We start from the raw sequence: 23,268 nt of genomic DNA on the forward strand, positions 1-23,268 counted from the left end.
TCCTGATAGGACTCCTTCTTCAACTTGACCTTACCCTCACCTTACCCTTGGTGTCCACCAGTGGGTTGGGAAATTGCCACCGTGAAAGGCAACGACTACCTCATGGCCATAGTTGGCCGCCTAGATCATGGAGGCAAGGAACCTGGTCTACCCTGTCTTTGGCTGCTGCCCAGGTCACATTGCACCCGAACCCTACGGCACCTTTCACAAATGGTGAGTCCATGAGAAAGATTGTTGACAAATGGACACATTTCAGCACTATCGCTACTCTGCCTAGGAGTAGCTGTCCCAAAAAGATGCAACACAGCACAGAATGTTCAATGAGATAGAGACTCAAGTCTGACACATGCCAACATCTGTTGACAAATCTACGATGAATAATACATTACATGAATGGATGCCATTGGAGGACACCACGAAGAAAGTAACCGCTATCAAAGAAAAACATCGCGGCAGGTTTGAAGTTTTCAAAGAGTACCGGCAAACTATTGTGTGTATAGATGAAACCAAAGTTGAGATTTTTGAAAGGGTAAAAAATCCCAACCGTGAAGTATGTTGGAGGGGAAATCATGGTTCGGCTTTGCTTTCTGAGTGGATAGCTACCATCGAGTTGTCAAGACATTTCTTTTTTTTTTCAAGAGAAGACTGTCTGCTGTCAGTTGAAGCTTAAAAGAAGATGGGTGATGCAGCAGAACAATAACCCAAAGCACTGAAGTAAACCAACAGCAGAATGGCTTCAAAAGAATAAAAGACTTCTAGAACGGAACAGTCCAACTATTGACCTTATTCCAATGGAGATACTGTGGCATGGACTTTCACACAAGAAACCCAACAAATATTGCTGAACTGAAATAGCTTTGTAAAGAGCAATGGTCCAAAATTCTTCATTACTTCTGTGCAGGTCTGATGAAAAATATGTTCATGTGGTAATAGTTTATGAAGAATGTGCTTACCTGTTGTTGAGAACTTTACATTTCATGACAAAGTTAAGAAAAATCCAAGGTCATTTCAAATGTTATTTTTCTCGCAACTTTACATCCAACAGAACATCCATTCTTTCACACACCACCTGATTTCAAACTATTATTGTCAAGTATGATGTGACTCTTAATGTTTTAATTTTGCACTGTAATTGTGCACTGCACAGATGCTTCAATCAATAGACATAAAGATTAGTGCTTTAAATAAACTGAGTTTTTTTGTGTCCGGTTGAAGAGGAGAGAAGGAGGAGGAGGAGGAGATACTCCGACCGAGTATTAATAGCTCCCAATCGCGCAGAGGATCAGTCCAAGACAGAGAAACACAAGAAGGGGATGATTCGTGTGGAATATCCATTACGCGCTTGTCTGTGTGCTGACATTTCCAACTGTGAAACAATGTATGCTGGGTGAGGAATGATGTCCCACTGCCACAGGTGACCCATTTCCCTGTGTGAAATGCAGTGATTACACTGGCGAGCCAGCCAGACAAAAACACAGAAGCCCAAACAATAGAGGGAGGTCACCTTGAAACAGCTGCGAGCTGGAGGAGAAAATGATTCAATTACAAGCAGACACACAGGGCAAGGCCGGGAAGGATTCGCGCAGCGACCACAGGAAAGATAAAGAAAAATACGGATGAGGCCTTTTACAGAGTTCATATTTCATCATAAACGTGGGCTTGCACTGTTGCGAGAAATGTATAAAGCTTAATATTGGATTCTCCTCACTTGTGGATTCAACTGCAAACACTTTAATAAATTCAGCTCAATCTACAACCTGCGTGTGCGCCATAACCTGGAGTAAAATGAAATGGAATAGGTGCTAAGGGAATGAATTGAATGACATTAAAGATTCATGAGAGCAATGAACTTTACAGCATATGTAGATCAATTATTTGCAACAAAACGCAACAAATCATACTTTGGTTGTTATGCACTGCGGAAGAATAGGAATTCTACTTGCTATTTATTCATAGCTCTTCAGCATTTTCTTATTATCTTTAAGTATCTTTAATGTTGGTTTAATTCAGAACACAGTTTTTCATTGTTTCAGTATGTCTGTCAAGATAGGAGTTAATACAGTGCTCCCGATTAACAAACTGCATGTTTTAATTGTATTTATTGACATTTGTTAATGAATACCGAATCTACAGAAAAAAAATGTTTAGCATAGCGATTGCAGCTAGTTATAGATGCTAGTCTGTAGTTAAGTACATACTTGGAAAAAGTTTTATAACACAAGACTTGTTCTCTGCTTGCAATAATTGCAAAGAAAACTTCCTGAAACTCCAATTTGCAACATCAGGAGAAAGACCGAGCTGTCCAAGCTCTAAATAGGCAACTTCAGAGTTCAGACTGCGAGCAGTGCCAGTGGCTCGTTTATGCTATCCACTGTGGAAAACAAAGATTTTCACGACATTTGGAGCCAAGCAGCACATGGCTTAGGCTTTCCTCACTGGATGCTCTAAGCTAGGAGCTCATGCCTTTGCACACTGAGAAAAAAAACAGCGTGTGAGAAATGTAAATGTGCCTGGCTGTTGACAGTCAAATAAATATGTGGAAGCAGCGGCTTATTGTTTATGCAAATTTAGATGACCACTTCAAACCAATGTAGCTTGACAAGACCATGTAACATGAGTATTTATAGCAAATGCTGCAGACTAATGACTCACTTGATGTCTCAGTTGCAAAGCAAAAGATCAAATGAGTGTTTTTAGCTACTTAAAATGTGTTGGATAATTTGAAAAGAACCTTTAGTTATTGAAAAAGCACTTGAAAGCCAGATTTTAAAAGGCACACTATAATCACAGCAATAAACAGTTAAATGATACTGGAAGTGTATTCAAGAAAATAAGTGGTATGGGTGCATGAAGTCACCCTCTAAGACGTATTGTTTTGTCAAGATTCTTAATATTTAGACTGTTCTCGCGAATTTAGTCAGATTTTTAAGACAAACTAAGGCAATGTAATTAGTATTTGATGGACATGAAATAAATGATAAGCTCAAACGCAAAAGTCGTCAAGTGGCATTTAGACTAAAAGAGGGCCATACCTCGAAACTCGGATGACCAGACAGCTGGTTTCATCATTCCGGTACTAGAAGTACTTCCTGCTTTGTGCCTAAGAATCATGGGAAATGTAGTCCTTCAAGCCTAATACTGTGGTCGTCAGTCAGACCCAATGCAAGCTGAGCTTTTCTGGCGGCATATTTCCAATGCTACAATGCAGCACCTATGTGAGGTAAACAGCACAGCCAGCCAGCCTCCAATTGGTGCCGGGACCGAGCAAACAAGGGTGGATAACGGTGAGTGCATTGAATTGTTTAGCGCTGTTGAACTGTCAACCAATATATTTTATTGTATATTTGACTTTAATTTAATTTTGAAAATCCAGTCATCTTACTCGAAGCAAACTGCAAAAACAGCATAGTTCAATGATGATATGTAAGACTAGAAAATAAAAGTTTAATAGTCCTACGCGTTTTGCTGCAGCTCATGTCATTTCCATTGATGCCCATATGTGTGAGTTTTTAACGTCTTTACAAATTCATTGTCTGTCATGATTTGTTGTGTTAACTTTGTTTTGTTTAAACTTAAGTACTTGAGTCCTCCACACCACGAAAACCTTCAGTTGCTTGTTGTTCACTTGCTCTTTTACTAAACTTCTTTCACATAACATAATACACTACTTACAAAGTAATTTTGTCTTTAAGTGAAAATTTTAGGACTTGTCTGCTATTGAACTGAAATTATTTTCTTGGAATTGTCTGGTTTTGAAACCCCATCAAATGCATCCCAAAATGGAGTGTGTTAGTGGTTTGAACTTACCAAGCTATTAATAGCGTGCCTTGTCCATGACATCAATTGCCAGGTCGTTTTAGTTTGTGTATCCGTGTTGCACTACAGCTGAGAGCAAACTGAAAGCACCCCACAACAAAATATTGGACAGCTTATTTTTCAAGGCGCCAGCCAGAACAAATCAGTTAAAGGAGCTTGTTAGAGTAGAGGTAGAAGGCAGAGCTATTTAAGCCTTTATAACAAAAGTTATTTTTACGCGCTCTGAATGAGAGAATTAAATATGAACTAACGTAAATGGGTGGGATTCATTATGCTGAAGAATGAATACACACAGAGAAGAGAGGAAAACAATAAAGATGATTGTATTAACAGTGAAGAAAATGTTGAGGCTATTCCCGTGTTACTGACGCGTTCCCCTCACAACTCTAACCTCCATCATTCTTAGAAATATCCTTCTGATAGTCTCCCTGAAGAGTAACGTGGCATGTAGGCCACTATATATACTGTACAGTAGGAAGTTTTTTCTTTGCCTAGGGCTGTCCAAGCCTTTCCAGCAACCAGCAAGTCTCACTGCGGCTACACATCAAACACAACTACATATACTATGTTCACACACACACACACGCACACACAGGTTTGTTTTACTATCTTTGTGGGGCCATCTCATTGACATAATGCATTTCCTAGGCCCTTCCCCTAACCACAACCATAAAAAAATGATTGCCTACCCCTATTCCTTACCCTAACCTCAACCATAACCCAATTCAAACCTAAACTCTAAAACCAAGTCTTAACCCTCAAAAAGAGGTCTAAACTTGTGGGGCCCAGCAAAATGGCCCCACATGAACGGGTGGGCCCCACAATTCTGTGAAATCCCAAAATGTTGGCCCAACTATGTAACAAAAGCAAGACCACACACACACACAGTTTTGCTCAAAGATCAAGGTACATACTGGTGCATATATTTGTTAAAGTGCAATAAAAGAGGAGGGAAACGAAGAGTGACAGCCAACGTTGGGTGTCACGCAAGCTTAAACAATATTCAATCGTAAATTAATGTCGGCAAACAATTCTCTACTTATAGAGAGCATAAGGTTGTACATGGCAAAATGTAAGTCTATTTATACCCCTGGAAAATGTCAATCAACTTGGGTGGAACAACATTTGGTGCCCTTCTGAGTTAGTCGAAACCTGTATGCTAAATAGGAGTCCATTCTATGTCTGGTTGAACAAGTCTCCCCAAAAGGGCTTTAAGCAGGCCACAGCTCCGCTGGCCTTTAGCTATGACCATGGCCCCATTCTGCCAGGAAAACCAATTACTTAGTGTTTCAAAGCCCTGTGAGTGCCCGAAACGGTCCCATCATTTAACCATGAGACACTCTAACTTCACTCAATGTGTGCCTTGCAGCATAGGGACATGCCGTAACACAAATACAAAGCCTCCAACAAATACCCCAAAAATTTGAATTAGCCTGGATCCTTAGCATCACCATCTGTGTAAAAAGCCCTGTTTTCACCAAACAGTAATGCTTCCATTGTGAGGAAGGAACAACAATTATCTAAATTACATTACATTCCGGCTCCATTTCAATGCTGTACCAACCTGGGTTATATGATCGCACCTAAAGCGTGGACAAACTGGAGTTATGTAAATTGGTCATAAAACTATGGCAGGCTGGTATGATTTGACACTATTTAAGTAATGGATGCAACTATTGTGTAGCCACACCTACACTGGCAATGCAAGTCAGATATGGAATTGTGCTTCCCAACCAGACAATGGTGGTTGAACAGAACAATAGCGCATTGAAACATGGCTAAAGATGAATGGATTCAAAGACGGTTGGCATGGCAGAGTGGTCATCGAGCATTTGGAATTGTCAGGCATCATATTTTAACTTGACATACAATGGACATAGACAGCATGTTATCACAGATTCGATGCCCTGTTTAGTCCTAGTTTGACATCATACGTCAATGCATAACCATTTTGTCCTATACTGCCCCCTGCTGTCGACTGAAATTGGTTGGCCGTAAGTTTACGCCCGACAATTACCTTTCACTTTCTCAATTAATGACACGTCACAATAAAATTAATACCATACATAAGTTCGACAGTATTTTGCCGTAAAAATAAAATAAAATTTTAAAAAACACTTCTTTTTTTGTCATGTTACAGAAAATCGCAACTAGTTGAGGTATATTTTTTTTCAAAATTTTTCAAAAATTTCTAGGTGAATGTCTATCTGTTTTTCATTAACTAAAAGTTATAATCATGAAAATTATTCTGTTTTTTTTTTAAAAAAAAAGGGAAATTTTGTTACACAATATGTAATTAAGCTGTGTTTCTACTGAACTACTGAAACACATTTGAGATGCACCTATAAATGCCTTTTGCTGTGTATATAGCATTTGGTTTGCTCACCGTCTTTGTCTCTCACATTCCCAATATGCAGAATGAGCTAATGAGTCGAATGAGAATCAAGACTTCAGGGGGGGGCGATGAAGACAGAGAGAAATTAAGAAAGCGGAGACGCAAATCGGAAGCAGATCTGGCCGGCCGCTGGCTATGACAAGCGGAGCACTTATGCATGAAGGATGTGACTTTGACTGTGGCATCACTTCTTCTGCTGATCTGCTAAAAAGCAAATATGTTTTATAATTCATTACGGCCCTCACACAGGGGGCAGACCGGTGTCATATTCATGTTCAAAGACACAGATGATCCTACTCAGACATTAACACATCGGAGCGCACGATGTCAGCATGAGAGAAAATGGAAGGTCAGGAATGTTCTCACCCAGTGGGCGTGTCAGGTAATGCTCGAGGAGCGTAACAGCGACTTGTTTCATCTCATCCATCTCCCTGGACTCACAGCTTTCTTCCTTAACCAAGTATACGCCTCAGGCCTCATCATCCATCCCCGCTGCCCCACTTGATGCTTGGCTGAATAATAGGCGTCATGGCCGAAAGAGATATTGATTATGCACAAGAATGAGTTTTTAGTGGCTCGAGTTTATCACCCATGCACAGTCACCATGCAAGTGTATGCTGGATATCATAAAGTTTAACTAGACAGGATACAATGCACATTACAGCAGGCAATCAACTTCATTACCATCACTACGGTCTACTGTAAGCGCAAGACGGTATGTACAATATTCAAGTGCCTGCTTGAAGTTTTTATTGGTTGTTCTCAATGTTCTGATTTTATCATTATTTGCTGACAGCTCGTAAAAAACGATGGCAATGAATTCCAAGTTTAACTTGAAAGTTTCCAGAAAATCTCACTGTACGACTTCTTGAATGCTCAAATTTGAAGGTTCACCTGTACGACTAGGCCTTATTCCTAAAGATTCTGAGAATCATCTCAGACAGCTCCAAACTTAACCTAAAAATTCAAAGCCATTAGTCTTAGCCCCGGAGTGATTCCATTACATCCTCAAGAAGAGTAAAAAATGGACAGAAACTCCTATCTCGTTTGAGGTGTGGTTATTATGAGTCATGATTTTGGCCTTTCATAGAGGTCACATTTTAAAGCCTTGGTCCTCAACCACCGGGCCACGTACCAGTACCAGGCCGTGGATCAATTGGTACCGGGCCGTACAAGAAATAATTAATCATTTCCGTTTGATGTATTATCGTTTTAATTATCTCTAATTTTGAAAAACCTTTTATTTTGAAAAATGACCGGATTCTCTTGATCACTTCTCTCGGTACTTGAAATATGGATTCATCCCGACCCAGGTGAATCTAGCATGTCTATGCAAGAAGATCAACTGCTGGAGATCGCAAATGACGGCAGTCTTAAAAGTATGTTGGAGACAACAGCTGTGCCGTTTTTTTAGATTAAAATCATGGCAGAACACCCTGAGATTGCCTTCACAGCACTGAAAACCCTGTTGCCATTTCTGACAACCTGACTGTGTGAAGCTGGGTTTTATGCAGTGACAACAATCAAAACAAAACAACGGAGTCGACATATACAACACACTTGGGTGTCATTGTCTCCCACCAGATGTGACCGGCGCGTTGCGGAGAAACAAGCTCGGGGCTCCCATTGATTTCACATTATGGTAAGTTAAAATTTTTGGGGTGTATATTTATGTTATTTTGAAGGAATGTTTAAACGTTACCATAGCAACAAGAGTCACAGAGCGTTAACGCACACAATGAAAAACATTTACCAACCTGAAAAGTTGCATTTCAGAATGGAATTTGGTTTGATAACCGATTATCAATGCACCTTGATGCATCTGACATTTGATATTTATCTAAAATAATTCGTTCCACAACAGATTTGCAAATCAATTCACACATAACATAGGCATCACGCCAACACACACGCGAGTGATTTACCTCAGTGGTCTCCAAAGTTTCTGCACCACAGACCAATTTCACATAAAGACATATTTTGATGGACTACCATAGAAACAAATTAAAACAAATGATACAAGATATATTACACTGAATGTAGTTGTTGTAATTAGAGCCTTGCACTTGTTTCTCTCTAATGAGCTGGTCTAGTCTTGAGGTAATATTTTCTTCTTTTTTCATTATTTTGACTTTTTGAAGAAGCTCTTCTGCTTTAAAAAAAAGAATCTCTCTGTGTAACCCAGGAAAAAAATGTCCTTAAACTAGTAGCTTGAGACCTTTGACTCTCAACATGTGTAGATTATAGATTTTTAAGGAAAATCGGTCTTATACACATTCAGAGATCTTGTGAATCTGGGCTGAGGATGCAGATGGATATAAACGTCATTAGCGAGAATGAAGAGTTCCTTGTTGCAGTTCATTTAACTTGATGGCTGCTGAGATGACAAAATTCTTCTCATTTAAGATCTGTGAAGGCACACTGCATTTATACATTCCCTTAAGAAACGTACCACCACATTAAAGCAGTGAAGCATCAGGATTACAAAAATATTCAACATGACAACTACATGTCGAACATGTACTGTAACCTTGTTGAGAAGATATTTTAATTCACTCCCTTCAGCTATGCTTTAATCAATGAAGTTGAAGGCACATTAAAGGCTTACACCTGTCATGATCAAAACTATGGGGTCGAATCACTATCAAGCAACAGATTGTGGCGGCTCAGCAGATTCCAGAGCAACTGATAGGACAATTACAAGGCTAATTATTGCCTTATGTTTGCCTTCAACTTTGTCAGTAAAGCAGTGGAGATCAATCAGAGTAAGGTAAACACATGCACATGTGCATTCTGCTGAAAGGAAGATGATCAAATGCTATCAAATCGCTTTGTACGTCTCTCAGAGGAACCCAATTAGGCAGTGAGCCAATGGGGTTAATGGATGCACTTCATAAACCGACTAAAAACATGAAATAAAATGGCAGGCATTTGGAAATAGCTATCAATTAATTTGATAATCAATTAGTTGTTGATGAATCTTTTTCCCATCATTAATGTCAAACTCAATTAAAAAGCAACTATTTTTGAGAAAGGAAGTAAATATAAAACAACTCAAATAAAATAAGAGGCAAATTTTTCCTCTGGGAAACTGAATACATATTCCAATGACTTAGCCAGGAGCAAAATTTAAAGCACAAGGTAAATCGATCAAACTCCACTTTTACACAAATGCGTTGATTAATGAGGAAAAATTGTGAATTCACTGAAGAACACCCTCTCCTTTTAAATCCATTTGGGCTAAAACTCCACAAATCGCTTGGACACTTACAATGCAAACCAACACACACACACACACACAGCTCGCAGTGCAGCTTGGGGAGCAGATCAACGCTTGATGATCGACCCTCAATGTACCGCACGCTAAGCAGAATCTAATCGGATGACTTCATTTACATATCATCTGCATAATGGCTAAGTAAAAGCAAGGGCATCCGCCCGCTAGTGTGTGGCTATGACTGTGTTTTGTTCTAAAAAGGGGTTAGGGTTGGAGATTCACAAGCTAAGTAAATAGGGCCTTAGTCATCTCAACCAACCAATTTACCGACGGCACAGATAAATACTCAACAATGCTGTGGTTTCTATGGTTGCGTAACCATCTTTGACATTAATTAAGGAGCTAATAGCAAGTACAGTAGCTGCCCTGATAAAACCTTATTAACCAAACGAGCAAATTGTATTTTCAATCTACATTTATTGCCCCTGTTGGGAACGTTGCCACCATCAAATGGCCACCACGTAAGCACGACGCTAGCTAGCCAAAGAGCTAACTGAGAACTGACAGAAAATGAATCAGCCACGTTATGCCTGCAATTTAACTACTGACTGGAATATAAATGAGTGAGTTCCCACCAAACAACCCAAGCATCTTATCGATAGTTGCTTGCATTCAAGAAAAATGATACTTTTTCCAGTGGTGGGGTGTGCCTCCAACTTGGCTCCTATACTGTTTGTAACATTTGAAATAATCACATTAATTAGCGACAATTGTGAGCCATATCCTGTGCTTTTATTTTGAAAGCAGTGTTTTATTTTGTGTGTGGGCAGTACAAGCTGGCAAGAGTAACACTTGTGTCTTCTTGTTGCCAACTTATTGATTTTGCCGGTAAATTTAGATTTTTTCTGACCTTTTTCGCAGCTGTATTAAAAAAAACAACTAGTGACAACAGTGGTCCTCATGTTAGCAACATTCTCATTTTCTGCATGAATGAAGGAAGGAAGAGAGGGATTTGTCCAGATAATGATTCTAATATGAGTTAATGGGTGAGTACATTTCAAAAATATATTAACACAGTTGCGTAGTGAGTGTGAATATGACTGCTAATAAGTTTACTTCCTAATTACAACAGCATACAGAATATATCAACACAAGTAGTAGCTCATTAAAACAATATAATTTACTGTTTGATGTAAAGGCATATTGAACACAATTTAGGTTACCATACTGTGACCCTTGACAACCGTTCCCATTCCTCACACGGTCCCTTTGGGACATTATTGCCCACCACTCACTGCTGAATAAATCATTAGATTCTGGATATGCAAGTAAAATTTTTGTATAACTTTATAGAGTAACATGAAGTGTGGCGAATGGAAATGAGTTTGTATTCCTTTTTGTAATTTCTGTCACAGCATATTTCACTACAGACATTAACCATTTTAACACAGGTTGATTTTACAAAATGTTAGTTTTTGTGGTTATTATTCAATGCATTCAATACAATTACACATCATTCCAGGGATTTTAGTCAGCTATAGTGCAGTGGTTAAAGCACATAACCAGTCCATGGGAAACCAGGGTTCATATCCCAGGATGAACAGATTTTAGTCCGAGTTCAATTTCATATAATAATCATTGCTCAGTTATTTAGCATCCATTATATTAAGTCATTTCTCGTTATTAGCTTCTTCTTTTTTTCATAATTAATCCACATTTTCAATGGCATTCACTCATTCAACACGGCACACAGCAAGACATTTTTCAATCCTATTACACAACAATTCAAGTTAGCTCAGTGGTTAGAGCAGGTTAAAAGCATCTGCGAGTTCAGTTCTTGCACTGTTATGTTCATTATAATTCAATGATATTTAATAATTAATAAAATCCACATAACATATGTTTTAACATACTTAAAAAGCATTCTATGTGTATTCAAATGTTAGCACTGAACAATCACACGCAATTGCTCGTAGAAATTGCATAATGCATATCTAGTTTACTATACATTCTATATATTCACAACATTGAATTATCGGGCAAATGCATGGACGAAAACAACTTATTAATTTATGATGCCATGTCTATAATTTGTATCTAAAGTCACTGCCAGAATTGTCCTTCAAAATATACACCTCAACTTTTTAAATGTATTGCTTTTGTTATGAAAATGTAATTTTAACATTTTAATAGTATTTTCGTGGATGTACTGTTATTGTTGTGCATTTTATTAGTATTATTCTTTACTAGGGTGACATTTATGATCTGTCTTGGGACTGCAGATGAAAAATAGCCTTTTGGCTAATTTTGGCATATTTACTGTAATGTTTATTAATATGTACTGTCCCCGATACAAATAAATCAATCAATGAATCAAAGAGCACAACACAAACATTCCTTGTGTATTTAACACTTTTTGTGTGTGAACGAAGAGTAGGCGTCTTTGGATTATATCTTTGTTGAAATCAGATGGCTAACTGCCATTCAATAATTATTTATTTTCATCTAAGATGCAACAATCCAGTCCAATAACTGTCAGCTTTGTGGAAGAATGTTTTACCTTATTAGACCCTTGCTAAATCTGAGAGGAACAGCAAAAGGGAAGGCAGATATTACACGTCTGGACACTGTCATGTCTGGGAAGATCTGGCTTTGGTTGAGGATCCCGATTGGTCCTGAGTGGATTCCTGCCCTTTCGCAGGCTGACCAATCCGGGCCCTCAGCTACTTGTGCCTGGCCCCAGCTGTGATTAGTTACCCTAATTGGTGTGGGTGTATTTAATTCCCGGGTGGTGATCAGTTCCTTGTGGGATCATTGCCGCTTGTCACGGTCACCCCTGGAGGTCTGTCTGTCATTTTGATTTTTTGTACCTTTTCAGTTCCTTGTTTATTTTAATACTAACCAGTACCCTGGTTAGTGTTTGTTTGTAAAATAAAGCACGCCAGTCTCGCCTGCACTCCTGCTGTGGTTCTCCTGCCTCCCTGCATTTTGGTTCCTCCACTCCACACGCCGACAGACACCATGCCGCTCCGTGACCACACCGTGACAGACACTACACCACAATGGAAGACAAAACTAAATCTTCCAGGGCGAAAATGTTCTTGAGTACATGTTGCTGTGAAAGTAATACTTGATGGATCTGTTTCCAGTGTCATGATTAAGCAGTTATGCTAGCTGGCTAAGGACAGGTATCAGTTACTGTATACACTTGGAGTACATTTTTGGGTTCATTCAGAAACAGAGAGAGCTGGAAAAAGCCAGGGAAAACAACCTGTGTTTAAATTGGAAATCTTTAAAGAGAATGTGGCTTTTGTAGCGATATGAATGTAACAATGGTTGACTGAGGCAATGGATGGAGCAAAGAGTAAAGGGAGAGGAGAGCGTGTAGTATTTACAGAAGCGTTAACTGCATGTCGCTTGAATCTGCTGCCATGTTTGTTTACTTTCTTCCTGGTGTGAACATCTATGCATGGCTGCAGCCATCAATTCTCCACATCACACCAACACGCACGGCACACAAATACGCTCCCCACGTATTCCTAAGCCTTTCCTGCACTCGCTCACTCGTATGCAGCCCTTCTAGACACATCTTAACCTACTTCTTTGTATAATTCCTATTCATGAGGTCTCAGGCATCTCTCAGACAATATGCAGCATTCCAGTTTTCAACTAAATGTCTCCTTTCTGTGTACTATGAATGCAGCATTTTGCTGACTCATGGGAAACTACTACTGCTATAATGGTACTAATACTACAACCAATGTTCAGGCAAACACATTTTATATTTAGTGCCATATTTATTATTTGGACGAGATCCAGCTTTAGTGCAAATAAAGAGAAAATATGTTGGTTACATATTCATGTGGTCCCTGTCTTCTCGCACGGTCTTTCACGCTATTGCGTAACTGCTGACGCACTATATGATCCGTGAAAAAGTGAGAATCAGTCTTGCTCGGTTGATCCCGGAGGTCAGTAGCAGAAAGCTGTGGGGGAGGAGTGGAGAGAGGAAAAAGAAAGATGGAATGGAGGAGGGAGTAAGGGCAACCAATGGTCAGACTGGGACTGGTGAATCTGTGACAGAGGGGACGAATTGTGCATTGTAGCTTACAGGGCTGTCTGAACGTAACGCCTCAGGGGAATCACAGAAAGGGACAAGAATGTGAATGAAGACGATATTAAAAGGAATGGCAGCAAAGAGAATAAATGCTGGAATGGCAAAAAGCACTGACAGGAACAAATATGAGAAAATCAATAGTGCTTGGCTCTCAGTTTAGACACAACTGATATCCACAACTTGACTGAAGCTAGTAGCAAGCAGATTGGTAGAAACAAATACAGCGGTACCTTAAAAATGGAATATCCCCAAAAGTCCTACAAGGTACAGCCATTAATGAACATTGTGAAGTCCAAACCCTGGGGTCAACTACTAAAGTTATCTTCTAGCTTTAGTTGCTAACAAGGTAGAATTTCACTGGCTGGCTGCTGTAAACCTTAACTTGTTATCAAAGGTTTAACTGAACTGAGTAAAGCTGCATGAAACCAGACATAATGTGAGAAAAACACTGCAACAGTATTTCACACTGTCACACTCTTGTAAACTTTTGCCTTTCAGGCAAGATCCAGAACAATTTAGGTTGTGGCTTGTAACAATGTCAAGGGCTTTACTCAGGTTAGATGTGTATTCTTTTAGACACAAGAAGAAAAGGCACAGGTCTAGAAGGAGTTTTTCATTTATGTACTTGTATTTGCAGACCGCTTGAGGAGCAGCTGGCCTTAGCTGAAATCAATTTGACCAATAGCCTCAATTTCAGCAACTTCCGATTCCACCTCGACAATTCTGGGCTGGTTTTTGATCGAGTAATGAGGAGACATACAAGTTGAACTCAATTTCGGGTTTAGCTTCTGGCCATTAATCGCTGTTTACCAAAAGTGCCAACAACACATGCCAAACCCGATAAATGCCACCTGGTGCTGATGAATCACAATGAGTAATTCCAAATAGGCAAACTTCTTTTCCTATTCTTTCTGCAAGGCTATGAAATATAAAGATATACAGAAGCATGGAACTGCGTACATGGAGTAAACAGTTTTGACTGGGCTATGTCGTTCAAATGTACTGCAAGTGTTTGAATGTATTGGTAAAACGTAAGCTAAGTGCTTAAAACATTATTATTTTTCACAGTGTATTAACTTGCGCATGTGCAACAGTGGAATTAGACCATGGTATTATGGGAAAAAAATACTGTTACCAAGACGTTCGAATAACTTTTTCATAACGTTCAAACGACTTTAGTAAGACATTCCAACAATTTTACCAACACTTTCGAACAATTTTATGAAGTTGTTTAAACAACTTTACCATGATATTCAAATGACTTTAGCAAAACATTCAAACAACTTTATCAATACTTTCAAACTACTTTGTAGTACATAACATTCAAACGACATATCCCAGTCAAAACTGTTTACTCCAAATTGGCAATCCCATGCTTCCGTAAAACAAAGCTAACCATTCACAATAGAGAGCCTGTTTCCTTGTGTTACACACAACCAAAAAATACAAAACCATGTGCGTAAGACGAAGGCACACCGAGCAACTCGACAGAACTCGGCTGAATTATCGCACAGTGTACGACATTGTGCAGCTAGCTTTCATGAGTGGCTGACCGTCAGCTAATTGTTTTGCTGTCGTCCGAAATGTTAATTTCAGATAAGTGGCATGTGATGTAATTAATGACCGATAAAAAAATATCAATTTGAATTTTCAACTATGCTCAAAATGTGTGCTGGGGAGCCCTTCCAATACATTGTCAGCATGAGTCTGCATCTTGAGAAGGTTCCAATCCTATGGAAGACATGTCTTATCCTAGTTCCAGTCAGCCAATGAAATTCAGGCCTATTACTCTTAAATGACCACATCTCCAAATCCTCAGACCTCTTATTTTTGGTGTTGTTACTTCTCCAGCACCTTGAACACCGTCCAACCCATCTTGATAAGCAACGATGTGAACAACAGAAGCTTGGACTCACGCCTGGTCTCCTGGATCGTGGAATATCTCTCTGAGAGACTGCATTATACCAGCCTGCTTGGCTCGATATCTGACACTGTTCACACTCCGAACATCAGACTTCCAGTAGTAGTCTGATCTTTGCTAGATGCACAAATACCCAGATTATACTGTGGTTGTTGGATGCAAAGTGGGTGGACATAATAAGTTCCTGTCCATATTTGACAACACCCAACACGGTCTATACTCCATCTCTGGTCAAACAGAGTAGCATGTTTAGCATCTGGATTCTTTCTCCTTAAAAGATTTCTTCATTTTTTTTTTAATTCTGAGAGAGCTCAGTATTGTTCATTCGGTAATCTTACTATTATCGACATGTCATCATCATTGCTCTTTCTTTTTTTCTTCAGCCAGCTAGAGTCGTGAATTTGTCAGGAGACCCGAGAAAGGATTAAAGAAAAGAAAGAAAAGTGAAATCCAGCACCGACCAGACATCACCTACTACCCACCGGGTTACCAACCTGAATCTTTCACCAACCCCAGAAACATCTAAATTCCAACAAATTAGGGTGACCTTAAGAGACCAAAGGAAAGACTGAGGAAAGGGAGGAAGAATAGATGAAGCAGAGTGAGATCCACAGACATCAGCCTCCATTGAGTGCTTGTGATCGCCGGAGTTCTTAGAAACACTTCAACAAAATGAAGAGGAGGAAGAGGAGGAGGATGCAGACCAACTAAAATAAAAAGGCAAGTCTTTGTGACTTTCATTTTTAGTTAGACTCGGGGAGTGAACAAGACATTCTTAGTCCAAAACTTTGTTGCATTAGGATTAGATGCTTGCGTCCCTCCTCAACAACAGTTTCTCATTACTCTCCAACTTGGCTCCATTGCAAGGCAGTCACAATGGCAGCTTTTTTTCTCTCTCTGGTTGCCACAAGAATGAAATAGATGAGTACATAGATTTTATTAGTGTGTTATCCTCAATTTCTACAAATACTACCTTGTTTTAAGGTGATTACACTCTGCAATAAAGTTCCCTGTGGTGAATTTTATTCTCCTCTGCGGCTAATTTCATGTAGCTAGTTCCCCCTTAACAACAGAAAGAAAATTCAATAAATTTAACCCCCCAGAGTTTCTAATACACACCTCTAAATGAAGATAAAAAAGTGGGTCTTTTTTTCTTTGTTCTTTGTCCTTTTTTCCACAGTGTGTACCTCTGCTTAGTCCCTCATGCTATGTTATGAACAAACACGTATATACAGTATAACTAATACAGTATGGAACAGTTTGAAATAGTCACAACAGAGTATTTTTTGGGGGTATGCAGTAGAAAGGTATGCATCAAGTCCTGCAAGTTTTGCACAGCAACGGTGATCATGAGTTGCACTTTTAGATACATCATTAATTTAGAATCCCTAATGTACTGGTTATGCATGTCCTTGGACAAGAGGAGGGAGCCGGAACTCTCCGTGGACTCCAAGTGGAAAACGTGGGTCCTTCTCTTTTTGTTAAACAATAGCATCAAGCACTTTTCTAGTTCATATCAGAATATCTTGACTAAAGGGTTCATTTCCTTCAGTGACCAAGCACGTAATTCATTTTAAAATAGTTTTCCATGAAAGTGGAGATTGTCTTTTTTTTTAACAAAAAAAAATGCTTTTACTTCATCACCATTTTTGCCTTATTTTCATCAAGTTGCAGACCAAACCACTAACTAAGTCATAATAAATATATGTTTGCACACTGTCGACTTGAAATAATGCCCCAAATTTTTTTTTTTTTGGGGGGGGGTAAAAAAATGTTGTGTGTGTGTGTGTTTATAACGATTTATCGATTAATCCTCCTGTTATGTTATGTTAAAAAAAAATAAAAGATTCAACTTGTTCAACTGCTATTATTAGTTTTATTCTAAGTAATTACAAAAAGTGAATTTGTATATTACAGAAACAACGGGTCACATTGACCCGTTTTAAGATTATAATTATTATTATTATGATTTTAAACAGTAAGAATTTAACTTTCTTTTCACTATTGCTCCTGTGAATGTTTTGCAATTCAATTTGCATACTGTTATTTCTGGTAGCTAAACATACAGCGGGTCATATTGACCCGTGAACATTGTTGCTGAGAAAGGAACATATAAGTAAGGTTAAAAAAAAAGAAAAAATAAGCATATGTGTTATTTACACACATTGGTTAATTTGTCTCGATTGTAATTTTCCATAAAAGCAGAAACTTGTCCTGATAATTCAATGTGACGAGCTTGGACATCCAGCTGCAGCACACCTGACTGTGCTATGTTAGCGTGACTATGTCACCCACACAACACAGTGTGGCACGCACGAAAAAAGCTTGACGGATATCGCAAAAAGGAGGCAGGAGTTTAAGGGTCAATTCAGTTCTCCAACATGGAGCTCAAGGAGACGCACACATGATCACACACAAGCAGTGAGTCACAAATGAGAACTGCATCGTTGCAACACACAGATGCAGCTAAATGTCAGGTCTAATTTACCAATCAACTTTTTTTCGTCTGGAAAAGAGCTGTCACATCCAATTAGGTGCTCACATAGATTATCATTCAGGTACACACAAATGCATCTTCTCACTGTCATTAATATTCACTGCTTCCAAAGGACAGTGAGTGATCCATATTAGAGCAGACGCTCATCATTTTCTGTTAAACAGCAATAATTAAGGTCTTTCCTCTTGAGCATGCGGTGCTGACATCATATTTCTTTCCAGCGCCACTCCAGTCTCAGCTCAATCACTCATCTGTCACGCGACAGTAGACACACACGCTCGCTCATTAGCAGGCAAGCATCCAGTCTCCGATTTTCACAGTCTCGGGTCCATACATATGGCACAGACAAGACATGAACAAGTTTAATGAACACATTCGTAACGAATAAATGACCACTGGCAGGGGACCTACTAAAGCAAACACACACACACACCCACTTGAAGCGCAGTAAGGCAGTAGAAAAAGGAGCTGCTGTACCTTTGTTTCTACCTATAGATTGTAGAGAGAAGGGGTCCGGAGAGAGAAAGGAATGCACGGGGTCATCCCGAGTAGAACACAGCAGCAAGGCAGCAAGAAAGTTACAATAAGCTATAGTTAGTTTACAGTAAGCCTCATCAATGTCATCTTAAACTTTCATGCAGGAAAGCTGACAGTCATGCAAATAGCATGGATGGGTAGCACATTCCACAGACAAAATTGAATGAGTTTAGGGATAGCAAAAAAAATTTTTTTTATATATGTATTGTGTCTGAAACTGAATTGAATCGTTCCACTTTAAATTATATCGATATACGTAATGTAAAATCTAATTTCAAATATAATAAATATAATAGAAGGAAATGGCACATTTACAGTCATGACAAGTTCATTCAAATGTATGTAAAATTACAACAACAAAAAAACAATTGCATCATACCCTATCAAACTGAGCTGTACCATATCACATTGAATGTAATCCCACTGAATAGTTCCTCTTTCAAATCGAACATTCCTTTCGCACCCCACGTTTTGAAAACCGTATCGAAATCGTCTTTTGCGGAGACATGCACACCCGTACCAGCCACCGATACACCCTCTTGTGGCCCTTCTAATACCAGGAATTAAATGACACCTTCTATGCAGGCTGATAGAAGGTTTTTCCGTATGAATTGAATCCTTCTCTGTCCTCTCTTACACCCAGTAAGATGCAATGTCTAGAAGTATATATACTCCACGTTTATAAGGTTTGCAATAATGCTTAGAGTGTTAGCGTAAATGTTTATTTACTAACTCAATTTGAAAGGTATACAGAGGTGGGCAATTCACAAAATTGTGCTCATCTGTCATTTGTCAGCGCCCTGGGCACCCGTGCGTCATTGTCGGGCTGTCATTTTTCAAGCTGAACTAAACTATAATCGTCAGTCTGTCAGTTTATTTTAACCACACTTCCGACATCACTTGGTCACCACTATTTTAGGACCGACAGACAAAAGTAGGCATTCCGTCAGTCCGTCATTTGCCAACAAAACAAGCGTCCGTCAGAGACGGACTGAGTGGTCCGTTAATACTTGACGGACAAAAACCCACTTCCATCATTCCTTAGTCCGTCATTATTATTATTTTAGGTTTTTGTCATGTGTCCGAAAAACAGATATATGTCAGTGACGGAGTGATGGACACCTCTGGTGGTATATGATGACTTCCTTTATAATGGATTTTGCTTTACACATTTACCTGCTTTCATTGACTGAGAATAAGATAAACTTTTATTATTCAGTGGATTAATAAAATATTTTCCTTGTTGGATGCAGTAAAGGCAACATAGCTAGTTTACTTACCTGTGTGCACGATACACAATTCCATACAGTACTCATCTGTTGCCTTTTTTGTACTTGTATGTGCCTTTATTTTGTAATATGTTGCAATATAGTTTCACACTGTAGTTCAGTAAAGCATCTAAAAACTGGTCACAACTTAAATTAGATTTGGTGAATTCTGTATTTAATTAACTGAGTAATTTACTACTGGTGAGAACAGAACAATCAGAATGAAGGAATAGTCTTTGCTCACAATTAATCAAGAGTGAATATTCGTACTGGTATTGGGCTTAGAAAAAATGTATTGATTATCCCTTTTAAGGTAAAATATCTTGAACTCTTTGGTTCACTTTAAAATGAAGCACTGCAAAACAATGCAGAGATTGATGTTTTCTTGATGGGGGTCTGTACTAAACAATAAATAAATTAATCATGCCGTATGTAAGCCATAGTTTACACAACGGTGACATCAATACAACAGTAATTAATAATTCAACTTGAAAGTATCGAAAAAGTAGTGTCACACCTTTGCCCGTTGGCATGACAAACCCAGTGGCCTACTTTAGTGGTCAAGAATACTGGCAGGCCAGCCACAACCTCTCATGTTAGTGCTAGTTTTGATGCTAACTTTAATATTGCTCCAAATTGTGAAATCATTTGAAAAACTGTTCTCACAATTACAGTATTGCTGTTGGATAAGAAAAGGGATTCTGCAATACAAATTTTTTTCCATGCTAGAAACAAAATGCATCCTAAAAAATATCGCATTTGGCAGAAAATTCCAAAGAAAAGTAATACACCATTGGCAAAATAAAAACCAACTCGTAAAATTAACTTGTCATCACCCTAGTTTTAAAGCAGCTAAAATGTATTTCCTCTTTTCCGAAGCTGTTTCGCAGCAAAGGTCAGTTAAGAACATTTTTAGTCACTTGCTCGTTTGCTCCGGAGCGGTGCACACAGTTATGTAACACACACACAAAAACTGGGTAAGACTAAGGTGAGATGAGATCATTCCATGCTGACATGCACCCTCCCCTAGCGCACACAAAAGTCCCACCCACCCAGAGCATTGCAACAAATGCACACAGACAGGTAGTGAAGGCACACGCCGTAAAATTGTGCCCCAAAACCAAGTCAGGTGGAGAGGACAACAACTAAGCGAGATGTACAAAGAAAGAGAAGAGTACCTTGCTCTGCCTTCAGGTGTGCGAGGCCTTAAATAGAAACATCAGACAGAAACAGAGCGAAATCAAGAAGAGCACGCCAATACAACATGTATTGTCATCATGCATGCTTTGCAGGATGGCAAACCATGACTATCAAAGCTTCCAAGAGTGAATTTGAAAGCTTTTATTTCATTAGTATAACGAAAAGGAATGTGCAAAAGTCCTGGACCGCTATAGTCGTTTTAACCACCAATTATTTCTCAGTCTGCTTCTTTATTGGGGTTATTCATAAATGGAAAAAAAACCCACATTTTATAGTTTCTATGGAAATGTTAAATGACATGGAGAGCTAATTAGTGAGTAGGCTAACCGTTTGCTGGGCTAACTGTGCTAGGCTAACTGTTTGTTACCGCTTTTTTTCCTACTGTGTCAAAATGTTGTTGAAACACTTATTTAGTAAGCCGAAGACTTTTGCACACTTTTGTGCAGACAGCAGGCTACAATTATTGTAAAAGTTAGTCAATAGTCACTTTATATCAATAAAATAGGTCCCTCAAACCAAAATGACAAAAAGTGCTAATTACTTGCGACTAGGCTAACTGTTTGCTAGGCTAACTGTTTGTTACCTACTTTCTCTTCTACCATGTCAAAATATTGTTGTTAAAATGTTTATTTAGACAACAAGCCTAAGACCTTTGCACAATATTGTGTTGCGGGAAGTACAAGTATTGTAAAAGTTGGTCAATAGTGATTGTGGTTGTCTAAGACACTTTAACATTTAATAACAAATGACTTGTGACTTGGAAATGAAAGAGAGTTTGTCTTTTGACTCACCTGGTGTTTTATGGACTGCTGTGGATTTTCCAAAAGATAACAAAAAGGAGAAAGCAAAGAAGTTCTCAATTAGCAACACACTTTTTTTTTTTTTGCATGTGAACCTAGCATGCAAATGCTACAAAGGACCCCACCACTCAAGAGTTTGTCTTCATGTAAAGAGCATAGAGTTGCCCCTTGACATGCATGATAAAAAAAAAACTACTTCAGTTGAAATCTGCTGTGGAGAGAGAAAAATTAATCTGTCCCATCTGCTCAGGGAGCCAGATTGACTTTAGACATTTGGCAAAGAACTCGTGAAAAATAGAATATTGTTAGAATAACATAATATTCCGCACCCGTGTCACACAGGGTGCCTCACACATACGTAAAACATAAATCCACACATGAGGATTTATGGTGTAAGCTGTTTTGGATCTCAAAATGCTCTCGTCAGACCTTTTTCCAACTCCATATTAAGCCTCAATACTCATTGGAACCTCTTCTTTTCCTTTTCTTTGAGACACAAATTCAACATCCTTGTGGGATTTTCAGGGGAATGCTCACAAGTCAAATGGTTACAACATAAAATTTGCTACATATGAGAATCTATTAAATGTAGCAAGTTTAATTTAGTAGGAACTCACCTGCGGATGACTCCTTGTGCTTATAAAGAAATTAGTGTGCCTGATGCCAGTCATAAAAAGTTGATATTGGGTTTCAAAACATACTAAAATAAATATGGGAATATAAAAACAGAGTCTAATAAAAGGGGCTTTGTGGAATACGAATTAAGCAGCAGCATCTAGCCTACTCATTTTTATCCATCTCGTAGGGCGGCCATTTTGCCACTTGCTGTCAACTGAAAATGACATCACAGTACCTAATGCTGCAAAGTTGGGGGGGTATGGATAGCAAATTTTGTACATAGAAATCTTTTTCTTTCTTTTTTTTGCTTAATACCACATTTGCAAATTGTCTTCACTTTTAAAAATGTTGAAATATTGTACACATTTGTTGTTTAAAATAAATATATTTGAACAGACAGTTTTTACTTGCCTGTGATTTTAAAACTGGTTAGTCGTCAATTTATTTTTGTACATGTAGAATGGGGTGATCATACTTGGGTTTGCAGTTGTAATGGCCCTCCAAAGAAAACCACAAGGAAACTACAATGTGGGCTGTGTTAAAAATTGGTTTGACACCCCTTCCTTAGGCACTGTACTACCGCGACTGGTTATTAGAGGATCATTTCAATCCATTTATTTCTCTCTAATTGACAGCATTAAGGCATGTAAAGAGGAACTGAATGAATGGTAGCCGTTCAAGAGGCAGCACATCAAGACAAATGTGTGTTGAAGCGGCTCCTGAGGTGAGATTTGTTTTCCTGTCTCCGCGAGGGAGTTCAAAATGGCTGCTACTTTTCCTCCCACGTAAGAAGAATGACATTGGCAAGCGAAAGGGAAGGACAAATTGTGGCTGTTGGGGGAAGGGAAGACGATGGCCAGCTGAAGGACGGCAGCGCCGCCGCTC

At 38.9% G+C, this 23,268-nt stretch overlaps 1 protein-coding gene across 26 annotated transcripts in view; it reads right to left on the reverse strand.

Moving 5' to 3' along the window:
* nrxn3b (neurexin 3b) overlaps nucleotides 1-23,268 on the reverse strand; it is a 275,664-nt gene that overhangs the window by 236,853 nt on the left and 15,543 nt on the right. For all 26 annotated transcript variants that reach the window (XR_013289416.1, XR_013289415.1, XM_077552596.1 and 23 more), the window contains exons 3-4: nucleotides 21,757-21,774; nucleotides 20,944-20,970 (exon numbers count right to left, since the gene is read on the reverse strand). Coding sequence is in view for 24 of the 26 variants with exons in the window: in XM_077552596.1 (XP_077408722.1) it covers nucleotides 20,944-20,970; nucleotides 21,757-21,774 (45 nt within the window). In the remaining 2 variants the exon portion in view is untranslated. The remainder of the gene's footprint in view (nucleotides 1-20,943; nucleotides 20,971-21,756; nucleotides 21,775-23,268) is intronic.

This window comes from Vanacampus margaritifer, chromosome 19 (genome assembly GCF_051991255.1).
Source record: "Vanacampus margaritifer isolate UIUO_Vmar chromosome 19, RoL_Vmar_1.0, whole genome shotgun sequence".
NCBI classification, from domain to species: Eukaryota; Metazoa; Chordata; class Actinopteri; order Syngnathiformes; family Syngnathidae; genus Vanacampus; species Vanacampus margaritifer.